Source organism: Mustela putorius, unplaced genomic scaffold (assembly GCF_011764305.1).
Source record: "Mustela putorius furo isolate JIRA1106 unplaced genomic scaffold, ASM1176430v1.1 tig00000095_pilon_pilon_pilon, whole genome shotgun sequence".
NCBI classification, from domain to species: domain Eukaryota; kingdom Metazoa; phylum Chordata; class Mammalia; order Carnivora; family Mustelidae; genus Mustela; species Mustela putorius.
In genome coordinates this window covers 22,054,339-22,066,714 of record NW_025421280.1, presented here as the reverse complement: position 1 = coordinate 22,066,714, position 12,376 = coordinate 22,054,339, and the positions used below count along the sequence as shown (strand labels likewise).

The 12,376-nt window shown below is 41.3% G+C and overlaps 1 protein-coding gene and 1 pseudogene across 4 annotated transcripts in view; both read right to left on the bottom strand.

The window, feature by feature from the left end:
• Positions 1–12,376, bottom strand: part of IP6K1 (inositol hexakisphosphate kinase 1) — a 61,758-nt gene that overhangs the window by 13,095 nt on the left and 36,287 nt on the right. For 2 of the 4 annotated variants that reach the window (XM_004760629.3, XM_045079840.1), the window contains exon 2: positions 9,169–9,518. The exons of 1 other annotated variant lie outside the window; for it this stretch is intronic. In XM_004760629.3, coding sequence (XP_004760686.1) covers positions 9,169–9,391 — 223 coding nt within the window. In that variant the 5' untranslated portion in view covers positions 9,392–9,518. Of the gene's footprint in view, positions 1–9,168; positions 9,519–12,376 lie in introns of those variants that run through there. One more of the 4 variants, XM_045079848.1, reaches the window with a different exon arrangement.
• Positions 4,702–6,239, bottom strand: LOC123392037 (annotated as a pseudogene).

Here is a 12,376-nt window from a genome sequence, read left to right as displayed (position 1 = left end):
TAGTGCTATTCAGAGTCTCCATTTTTTGGTGAGAATTTTCATAGTTTGCATCATTCAAGAAACTGTCTCTTTCATCTATGTTGTAGAAGTTACTGGGATAAAGTTTTTCATAATATTCTTTTACCCTTAAACATCAGTAGACTCTAGTGACAACCTATCTATCATTTCTGATATTAGACATTCATGTATTCTCTTCCTGATCAGTCTAGCTAGAGATGTTCTAAAAAAAAAACAGGCTTTGGTCTTTGCTTTTTATTGATTTTCTTAATTTCTGCTCACTTTCTTACTGAATTGTCTTTTTTATACAGATCTGCATTAATTTAGATATATAAATTCTGGAAACTAATTTTTGGTCAGTCATATTTGTTGTAAATATCCTTATCCATTTTCTTTGAAGTCGTATTTTGATAAACGTAAGCTTTAAATTTTTATATGTCAAATATATCATTATCTCCTTTGATTAGCTCTTTTATTTTTGTCTTGCAGGCTCATCTGAAGCTACACTAGAAATCTGTCCTGCTGAGGCACATACTTTTGAGTTCCCTGACAGACCACTGGCAGGCACAAGAGCACCACACCTACTACTGGAAGAAACGGCTGTGCTGTACATAGGCCAGGAATAAGCTCTACCAAGAGTAGATGAGACCTGGTAATTAAAAGACCCATGCAATCGACCATTAGATTAAGGAAAAAATATTTTTGATTCTGAATTTTTTTTTTAATATTTTATTTATTTATTTGACAGACAGAGATCACAAGTAGGCAGAGAGGCAGGCAGAGAGAGAAGTGGAAGCAGGCTCCCTGCTGAGCAGAGAGCCCGATGTGGGGCTCGATCCCAGGACCCTGGGATCATGACCTGAGCCGAAAGCAGAGGCTTTAACCCACTGAGCCACCCAGGCGCCCCTGATTCTGAATTTTTTAAATATCATTACTCCCACCTAGGTAGAATGCAGAATGAAAATGAAAATCAATGGTCTTAGAATTCATCTGATGTAAGCCCTTTCTTGTCATTTGTAAGACTAATTTCAACAGACACTAAAGATCACATCTAATGAAGGTTTTATTTTTTATAATATATTCTTAAAATCTATAGGAAAAAATATGTAACATAAGTTTATCATTTTATCCATTTTTAAATGTACAGTTAGTGGCATTAAGCACATTCACAATGCTGTATATGATTTTCTTTCTTTCCTTTTTTTTTAAATTTATTTGACAGACAGAGATCACAAGTAGGCAAAGATGCAGGTGGGGGGGGGGGAAGCAGGCTCCCTGCTGAGCAGAGAGCCCGATGTGGGGCTCAATCCCAGGACCCTGGGATCATGATCTGAGCTGAAGGCAGAGGCTTTAACCCACTGAGCCACCCAGGCGCCCATGTATATATTTCATTATCTACTTCCAGAACTTTCTCATCACCTTAAAGAAAAAGTCTATACCTATTACATAATAACCCCCTTTCTCCCTCGCCTGAACCCCAAGTAACCTCTAACTTACTCTGTTTCTACAAATAGGCCTACTGCAGACATTTCATAGAAATGGAATCCTATCATTCTCGTCCTCTTGTGCCTGGCTTATTTCACTTAGCATAATGTGTCCAAGATTCACCCATGCTGTAGCCTATATCAGAACTTCATTTCTTTTTATGGCTGAATACTATTCCATTGTGAATATATATCACATTTGTTTATCCATTCATCTGTGGTGGACACTTGAGTTGTTCCCACTTTGGGCTATTGTGAATAAGGCTTCTGTGAATATTAGCTTATAAGCATCTGTTTGAGTCCCTGTTTTCAATTCTTTTTTTTTTTTTTTTAAGATTTTATTTATTTATTTTGAGAGAGAGAGAGAGAAAGTTTTTTTGTTTTTGTTTTAAAGATCCTGTTTATATTCTTTTGGGTACACAGCTAGGAGTGCAATTGCTGGATCATATGGTAATCCTGTTTAATTTTTTTTTTTTTAAGATTATTTATTTATTTATTTATTTGGCAGAGAGAGAGAGAGAGAGAGATTAGGGGAGAGAGAGGCAGGCGGGCAGAGGGAGAGGGAGGAAGCAGGCTCCCCACTGAGTACAGAGCTTGAGGCAGGGCTTGATCACAGGACCCTGGGATCAGGACCTGAGTCGAAGGCAAAGCCTTAACAGACTGAGCCATCCAGGAGCCCCACTGTTCAACTTTCTGAGGAACCACCAACCTGTTTTCTGTAGTGGCTGCACCATTTGACATTCTTACTGGCAGTGTTATTTCTCCACATCCTTGCCAACATGTACTTTCCTTTTTTTTGTTGTTATAGCCATTCTAGTGGGTATGAACGGTATCTGACTATGGTGTTGATTTGCATTTTCCTAACGACTAATGATTTGTTTCACGTACCTATTAGACATTTGCATATCTTTTCTGGAGAAATGTTTATTCAAGTCCTTTGACCATTTTTTAACTGGGTGTTTCTTAACTCTTAACGAAGAGTGGAACTAGTTCTTAAAACACCCGAGCTTTTCTTTTTTTTCTTTTTAACCTCAAAACTTTTACTTATGCTTAGAATGTTTCTTTCTATTGCCCTTTGCCCACAGCTGCTCCTCACACTTTAGTCCTTCAAGCCTTCCCGGACATTTCTTTCCTGATCATCCTATCTCAAGTGTTCTGTTCTGGAAGCCTTATTATTTCTGATTATAGAACCATACTTAGTTTCTTCACAGCACTTATCAAAATCTAGAAATTGTTTTGTCTATATGTTTATTTACTCTTTCTCACATTAGCATGTAAGCTCCCTGTAGGTATGGTATTTTCTCTTTTACATTAATGAGCACAGGGTCTGGCATCTAGTAGATGCTTAATAAATATAAAAGATTAATGAATGAGGGAATATTTTGCATAAGGAAACAGAAGCCTAGAACCTCACGTTTAGTACCATATGCTACACCACCTGATGACCGCAGCTGGTCATACTAAGTAAAAATCCCTCTCCAAACTTATTGCCAAAACACAGAAAATCACTGGCATTTTTCCTTAGCTTGATTGAGTTTTAAAAATACCTGTGTTCCTGGCAATAAAGAGATACGTGTGTATGTGTGGGTTAGTAGTTATATAGACCTGTATAAATTTTCTAGACCTGTCTGCTAAAAGGGCCTAAAAACAATGATACTCCAGTAGCAATCAGTCCATCTAGTGTCAAGGTCTTGGTTTTTCTAAATACCATTTCTACAATAAAAGGAAGCAAAGCTCCCTGGAGAAATGGCTGGTTCCTGAATCAGGGCAGAAAAAATAAAAGATGGGCCTGGAGCACCCTGTGGTAACTGAAAGCAAAGAAGTAGTAAAAAATGATGGGGTATATGTCCCAAGTGCACAAGAGCCAAGGTAAAGGAGGCCCAGTGGCCACATCTAGAATATAAGAAGTAAAACATCTGTAAGCACATACTGATAGATAAATGGGTGAGGAGGGACAATTCTTCCTTATGGAATTGTAATTCCTTTTAATTAAAGATAAAGAAGGAATGGTGGAAACAGAAGTCACCATTAGGCACACAACACAGTAGTAACTGTTATAGGCAAGGACCACTGATCAATTCTAAAATTAATGGACTAAAGTACTATAAGAAACGGGATATTTAGGGACACCTGGGTGGCTCAGTCGGTTAAGTGTCTCATTCTTGATTTTGCCTCAGGTCATGATCTCAGAATGGTGAGATGGAACCCCATGTTGGGCTCCACGCTCAGCCTGAGACTCTCTCTCTCCCTCTGCGCCTCCCCGCCCCCACCCACTTTCTTTAAAATAAATAAATAAATCTTGGAAGGAAGGGAGGCAGCGGGGGGAGGGGGGCCAAGAGGGCTGGGGAGGGGAAGGGAAATACTTACAAAGTCTCAAAGTATCTCCCCATAGGATACTCATTAATTACAACTGGGAAGATAGTAACTTTAAAGTGGAGAAGCCTGGCAGACACCACCTTAACCAAGTGATTGAAATTATATCACTAATAACAATGTAGTATCTTCGGACGGGAAGAACTGAGAGGACACAAGATCATTTCTGTTGCCCAAGATAAATAACCTCAGTCTAATCATGGGAAAATATAAGGCAAATTCAAATTTAGGGACATTTCAAAAAACCACTGCTAGTATTCTTCAAAAGTGTCAAAGTCACGAAAGACAAAAACTGGGATACGCTCTCAGGACGGAGGAGACTGAGGAGGAATAAATGCAACATGAAGTGAAAACATGAACCAAAAGAAGAACATAAAGGGGAAAACTACCAAATCTGAATAAAGTAAAGAGATTAGTTATTTTTATTATATCAGGGTTCATTTTCTGGTTTTGATTATTATTAACTGTACTACAATTAGTTATTTAAGGAATTTTTTTAAAAGATTTTATTTATTTGAAACAGAGAGAGTACAAGTGGGGAGGCAGGTCAGAGGGAGAGGGAGAAGCAGACTCCCCACTGAGCAGAGAGCCTGATGGGAGCTCTATCCCAGGACCCTGAGATCATGACCTAAGCCAAAGGCAGATGCTTAACTGACTGAGCCATCCAGGCACCTCAAGAAATTTTTATTTTTTTTAAAGATTTTATTCATTTATTTGACAGAAATTACAAGTAGGCAGAGAGGTAGGCAGAGAGAGGAGGAAGCAGGCTCCCCACTGAGCAGAGCGCCTGATGCGGGGCTCGATCCCAGGACCCTGAGATCATGACTGAGCCGAAGGCAGAGGCTTTAACCCACTGAGCCACCCAGGCGCCCAAGAAATTTTTTTAATAGGATTTTATTGATGCTTGATGACTAGCTTAAGTCAAGACTTGGATTTTAGTATAAGCTACTTTATCGACAATACGCACGATCTTAAGAACAGCAAATGTTCTTAAAATCTAAAATTAGTTCCTGAATTGACTTAAGGAGCTCGGAGACAATATTAAAAGGGGCCAGATTTTCACAGGCCCTCATCTATCTCTGCACACTGGCTGGCACTGTCAACAAGTAGCCTCCCATCTGCTGGAGCACAGACCACAGCACGTCTGCCACAGGGAGTTCAGTCCCAATAAGTCAGGAGCTCTTTCCAAGAGTAGAGTTCATAGTGTCGAACACAGTGGCTTCCTCTCTACTGCTTCCCTGTTTTAAGACTTACTTATCTGAGAGAGCACGGTGTGTGCATGAGCAGGGGGAGGGGCAGAGGGAGAGAGAAAGAGAGAATCTCAGGCAGACTCCTTGCAAGGCATGGATCCCCAATGTGGGGCTCAACCCCACAACCCTGAGATCATGACCTGAACTGAAGCCAAGAGTCGGATGCTTAAACAACTGAGCCACCCAGGCGCCCCTCCTGCTTCCCTCTTTTAACTGAAAAATAGCTATTACCTATAAAGGTATCTACAACGGTTAAATATACAGCATTATACTTTTAACCAAACAGAGAAAAGAAAAAATGTGCAATGTTCCTTTCTCCTCTGATGGAAGACATCGTCTGGCCACTGAACTTCATTTGAATCTCTGGCACCTTCTTCCACGTTAGCCTAAAATGCAACTGATATTCTTAACAGGGGGCTGTTTTCAGTCGGCTTGCCAAAGCACTTAAGAAGGCTTTCTGACACACTGCTGACTGCTGAATGTATGAGAACAGCAGACATGACCCTGTAGTCCTGTCCCAGAGTAGCTGGGACAGCAAAAGAGGGAGGGGAGGTGGGGTCTATGTGAATCATGATCTTTCAGTGCCCTTGTCTTTCAATGCCCCATAATCCTTTCCAAGCACTGAATTTAAGTCCCAGGCATTGGTTAATAAAGCAGTAGGCTCATCAGCTTGGATTATGCTGATTACATCCAAGTCCGACCATTAACTGCAGCTTTCAATTCATATAGACATTTTAAAATATTTTGGTGGGACTCGAGGTTGAAGAGATGGGTCAGACTTCCTGCACATGGTCCACAACCAGGCCAAGAAAGATGCATTACTTTATAATAGGGCTTTACCTGATACACTGGCATCACAGGAACATTAGAGGAAGCTGGGTAGATGGGAACTCTAATTTTTTTTAACTTTTCTATAATTCTAAATGTATTTCAAAATAAAAAACAAAAGCCCTGTGGTATTGGGTTTTCATATATATGAAATGGACCAATAACAGTTTCCATTTTCTTTGCATAAATTGGGCTTCGTTTGACTTAATAAGAAAGGATCAAATTTTGGTTTAACTGTGTATTTGAGAACATATACTTTTTTTTTTTTTTAAGTGAAAATGCAGCCTGGGGGCACCTGGGTGGCTCAGTGGGTTGGGGCCTCTGCCTTCAGCTCAGGTCATGATCCCAGGGTCCTAGGACTGAGCCCCACATCGGGCTCTCTGCTCCGCAGGAAGCCTGCTTCCTCCTCTCTCTGTCTGCCTGCCTCTCTACCTACTTGTGATCTCTGTCAAATAAATAAATGAAAAATCTTAAAAAAAAAAAAATGCGGCCTGAAGAAAGAAAATAAAGTAGGTACTAATGATCTGCTATGGCTTTTAAAGACTTCTGTTCCCCAGTCTGAGAGAAAGTTGCAGTGAAAAACTGAACCAATGCTAGGGACAATCCTTCCCTGGGAGGCAACCTGAGATTCAAACTTATTCCAGTTCTGGTGGCTGTGATTTAGAAAACACTTCTCTGGAGCCAGGGCTCAACTTCTTTTTAAGACATTCTTTTTTTTCCCTTAGCATCAGAAGGACTCAATGAGTTAAAAGGGCTTATAGTTCTCTATCTGCTTTTGGCATATTTATAGCAGAAGATTTGGCCATGAATGTGTTGAGTATGGAAGAGTAGGCGGCTGAAGCTGCATTTATAAAGCATTTGTAACTGTTGTTTTTAGCCACTTAGAGACAGCAGTGTGTTTGATTCTGGCTTCTCTCTCCTTTTGCAGGCTTAGAATATTTATTCCGTATTCTTCTGGTTCTGTTTTGAAAACAACAGCAAATAGACCATCGAATTCAAAATTACACAATGGACTTGAATATACATTTCTCCAGAGAGGTACACAAATGGCCAACAGCACATCAATATCATTAGTCATTAAGAAAATGCAAATTAAGGGTACCTGGGTGGCTCAGTGGTTAAAGCCTCTGCCTTCAGCTTGGGTCATGATCCCAGGGTCCCGGGATTGAGTCCCACGTCAGGCTCTCCACTTGGTGGAGAGCCTGCTTCCTCTCTCTACCTGCCTCTCTGCCTACTTGTGATCTCTGTCTGCCAGATAAATAAAATCTTAAAAAAAAAAAAAAAAAGCACATGAAAACCACAGATACCATTCATACCCACTAGGATGGCTATAATAATTTTTTTTAAAAAGCAAAGTACATGTCAGCTAGATATGGAGATATGGGAACATTGCCAGTAAGAATGGCAAATGGTGTAGCCACTAGAGAAAACAGGTTGGTGGTTCCTCAAAAAGTTAAACAGGATTACTATATGATCCAGCAATTCCATTCCTAGCTATGCACTCAAAAGAACTGAAGATAGGCTCTTAAAACAGAAACAAAAGTCTCTCAAAATAAATAAAATCTTAAAAAAAAACCTGAAAACAGGGACTCAGACAGATGCTTATAAGCCAATATTCACAGAAGCATTATTCACAATAGCCCAAAATGGTAACAACCCAAGTGTCCACCACAGACGAATGGATAAACAAATGTGATATATATTCAAAATGGAATAGTATTCAGCCATAAAAAGAAATGAAGTTCTGTGCGCCTGGGTGGCTCAGTGGGTTGGGCCGCTGCCTTCGGCTCGGGTCGTGATCTCGGGGTCCTGGGATAGAGTCCCACATCGGGCTCTCTGCTCAGCAGGGGGCCTGCTTCCCTTCCTCTCTATCTGCCTGCCTCTGTCTACTTGTGTTCTCTGTCAAATAAATAAATAAAATCTTAAAAAAAAAAAAAAGAAAGAAAGAAATGAAGTTCTGATATAGGCTACGACATGGGTCAGTCTTGGAAACATTATGCTAAATGAAATAAGCCAGTCTCAAAAGTACAAGAATGATATGATCCCACTCCAATGAAAGGTCTACAGTAGGCCTATTTGTAGAAACAAAGTATGTCAGAGGTTACCTGGGGTTCAGGTGAGGGAGAAAGGGGGAGTTATTATTTAATGGGTACAGACTTTTTCTTTGAGGTGATGAGAAAGTTCTGGAAATAGATAATGATAATCGTATACAACACTGTGAATGTACTTAATGCCACTAAATTACCATTTTAAAATGGCAAACTTTATATTATGTATACTCTGGTACAATAAAAGATTTACGAAAACAACAAATACTGATATGGATTGGTTTTTCAAAACTGAGGATCCCTTAAGCCAAGGATGGTGTAAACATGACTAAATTTATAACAGCTTTGGCAAATTAAAAAGCAGAACCTCTGCCCAAATTTAACTTACACGTGGTGGGCAATCATGAAAATGTATAAACAGTGACAAAAATCAGAGTTTAAAAGGAAGTGACTTAGGGTGCCTGGGTGGCTCAGTTGGTTAAGCATCTGACTCTTGGTTTCAGCTCAGGTCATGATCTCAGAGTCCCGAGACTGAGCCTCAGCATGGAGTCTGCTTGTCCCTCTTCCTCTGCTCCTCCCCTGCCCCCAACACTCTCTCTCTCATAAATAAAAATAAAAGCTTTTAAATTTTAAAAATAAAGTGACTTAATTCTGGTGTATATTCATGGGGTTCTATTCTATAAAGCCAATTTACATTTTCAAATATTACTTTTCCTTTAAAAGTTAGGACTTCCATGCACCCCTAGTCCTTCTGTAAATACCTTACCATCAATTCATTCCCACAGCACATACAGACGTCTGCTCCACCCAGCCTCCTTACCAGCTACCTCACCACTTTAGCCTGGAGAACATCCAATTCTTTCTCCTCTGGGATCAGAGAAGTACTTCCCCTCTCCTAGACCATCCCAGCAAACAGGGGAACCCACCTTGCTAACAGCATGCTCTTCACAAATAGGACTTAATGCTGTGAATTCTTTTGAGGTTTAGCTATCAGTGAATTCAGATTTTCAAGATCTAAAGACCTCGCTGGTGCTTTTGGCCTCAAATTTTTGCTTAACAAACTCATTTCGCTGCTTTGCGAAAACAGACCTACAGTCACCTCACGTGGCCAACAAAACAAAGAAAACTGAGCTGAGGGCCTGCAAAAGTCCTAGGCTGCTGCTCTCCCCGAACTGGCCAGTGACTGACCTTTGTACTCAGGGGTGAACTCCTTCATTTCGGGAGGGAGGGACTCGTAGAAGCGCTGCTCCCGGGAGATGAGGGGCTTGCACACAGTGTGGTCGTCGTAGCGCATCATGCTGCTGTGGCCGCCCACCTGGTGGATGAAGGGCTCCAGGAGGACTCCCCGGTCTCCGGCCCGACTTGCGTTCTTGCCATACTGCCCCACTTCCATGGTTTGACAAACACACATTGCGTTGGGGGCCAGTTGCACACTGAGGGCAGAGGATGCAGCACATGGGCCACAAAAGGAGAGCTAGGCAGAAGGTCCTGGTAAGCTGAAAGCAATGGTCAGAGTCTGTTCAGCTTATTCTTATTTCCTAAAAGAAAGGAGACAGGAAAAGAGGGAATCAAAACACCTCACAAGCTACAACCTCACTGGAGTTCACAGAATATCTGCTTCATGAGTAAGAATGGGATTCTGAGGGTGGCTAGCTGGCTCCGACGGTTGAACAGGTGACTCTTGATCTCGGAGTCATGAGTTTAAGCCCCATGCTACGTGCAGCAATTACTTTAAAAACAAATTTTAAAAGTATTTATTAAAAAGAATGGGATTCTGTTTTTTGCCCCTGCTGTGTGTTCCCCTAGCACATACAATGCTGCCTGGTGCATGAGAGCCAGGTGGCAAGTTTTTCTGAATGACACAACTTCAATCTCCTCCATCCATTTTTTTAATGCACAGAAGCCCACACGTTCTTCCTTTCCTACCTATCATATAACTTTCCACATACCCTAAAGGATTTGATTTTAGAGCTACAATATGTTAACGGTCATCAGAAAGGCCAACTATCCCTGTTTACTTCATATTCAAAGATAAGCATTCAGGGGACAAAAATAAAAGGCAGCATGAACTCATCTTGTTCAGACTTCTCACTATATCCAGTAATGGTAAGGGTCTCTCACTGCCTCAAAGAAGGGTTTTTGAGAAATCTGGTCACACTAGATTTTCAACTTTTCTGCAGAAAGGCAAAGAGCAAGCAGGGAAAGCCATTCCTTGCTGAGCTGTAGCATCACAGAAAGGGTTTGCTTTCCTCAAGGAAATTCAGTCTTCTAATTTCTTCTACTTAAAATTTATGGTCATCACTCCAGTGCCACAGAGCTTCCCTTTCCATATACTCTACACCAACCAGTAGGACAAGGAAAGCTCCTTTGTACTTAAATACCCACCTTATAATGTCAGTTTGCTCTCAAGAAAGTTAAAGTAATGGTCAACTTCCCTAATACCAAATATATTTTGAAATTAGGAATATAGCAGACAAGACTACAATCTGAAAGATCAAGACTAAAAAATAAAAATATTTGTAAAAGCAGAAATATGGCTTTACCTTTAAGAAATAAAACATTATTTTCCTTCCTAACCTCATTAATTTATGGGCAAAGCAGACTATTAAAGAACCCTATTGCAAAACAGCAAAATTTTCTTACTTCAAAGCTACCCCAGAAGCTCTGTTCTATTTCACGGCTATCAACAAACTAAGTGATTTTCCATTCCCCTAACCAATCACCACCACTTCAATGCACACAATGCATATTTTTGCTTACCTGTTCATTTTCTAGTCTTCCTTCAGGAGAAGGCAACTCCCTGTCCCCAGAATTTTCCCAGACTCTGTTCTCCCAAACACGAGTTGGGTGCGCACACCCCTATGGGTCCTAACGTACCTTGTGCCAACCATCTCAGCAATACATTGTTGTACTGTCCTCTATTTACTTGTCATTACCACCACAAACAATTCCCTTGTGTTTCCATCTAGGGTCCAAGGCAGTTCCTGACATACAGGAAATGTTCAAAAATAAGTTTGTTGGAATGAATGAAATAATTCCAGGAAGAGGGCTGTAAGGAGTAAATGCGTAACGATATGAAAACAGGAGTCACTTAATGGCAGTGTTAAGTGGAGAAGCACCTCCACACCGGAGGTTCCCACCATGGCAGGGGACTCTACCTAGCACTGCCAACTGGCTTTTACCCTGGCCCCGCTGCACGCCCACCAGGATTGCCTCTGATAGGGGATGGGGTACCCAGACAGTACTAAACTTTCTAGCACAGGTCAGTGGGTGTCAAAAAGGAGAGAGATCAATAGTACCAAGTGCCCTAGAAGAGTTGGACTCTGAGAGACGCATGGCAACTTCGGCAGCCTCCAAAGGACTGAAAGGTTCAAGTCCAATCTCCAGTCAGATCTAGACTTGTTATTTTGTTCCTACACGATATATACATAAAGTCATGGGACTGGTTCTGTGTTTAAAATATTTTCTTAGAAGTAAACATGTAAGGGGCACCTGGGTGGTGCAGTCAGTTGAGCACCCAACACTTGGGTTTCCGCTCAGGTCGTGATCTCAGGGTCATGAGACTGAGCCCCGCAACAGGCTCCACACTCAGTGCAGTCTGCCTGAGACTCTCTTTCCCTCTCCCTCTGCCCTTCCTGCTCGTGCGTGCTTCTCTCTCTCTCTCTCTCTCAAGTAAATCTTAAAAAAAAAAAAAAAAAAAAAAAGACATTAATGTGTAAAATATATTTCTGTAAGCTTTGTTTTGGCATTTCTTTTTAAATAAACCTGGAATCTAAAAAAGGTAGGCAAGTCACTTAACCTCAAATTTCCCCACCTATGGGGCACCTGGGTGGCTCAGTCAGTTGAGTGTCCGACTCTTGATTTCGGCTAAAGTCACGATACCAGGTCAGGGTCGTAAGCTGAAGCTTGAGTGGGGCTCTGCACTCAGTGTGAAGTCTGCTTTTCCCTCTCCCTCCACTTCTGCCCCCACACTGCATATACATACGTATACATGCTCTCTCTCAAATAATTAAAATCTCAAATTTCCACACCTATAATTTGAAGACATGCCCACCACTAACCCTGTGGGAGATGCTGATGCAGGCAAAGGGCTTGGCTTGGGCTTGCCCGGCCTACTCCCCAGCTCTGAAGTTCTGGAAATAGCAATAGCTCTGACTCTTTTATAAACAACCAGAAGTCGCTCCTGAAGTCTGTGTCCACCAAGGTCCACTCTAAAAACCAGGGATTGAGAAGGCTGTAGATGATGACATCTTTCTCCACTATTTCCTTGCTAACAGGGTACCAATCAGGTAGTCCAACCTCAAAAGGGAATGTGAAACTTCATTCTAGCTCAGGGAGAACCTCCAAGAAAACTTCCACCTCTATGAGAGGGCTGCTTTAGAAAAGGGCATGTGAC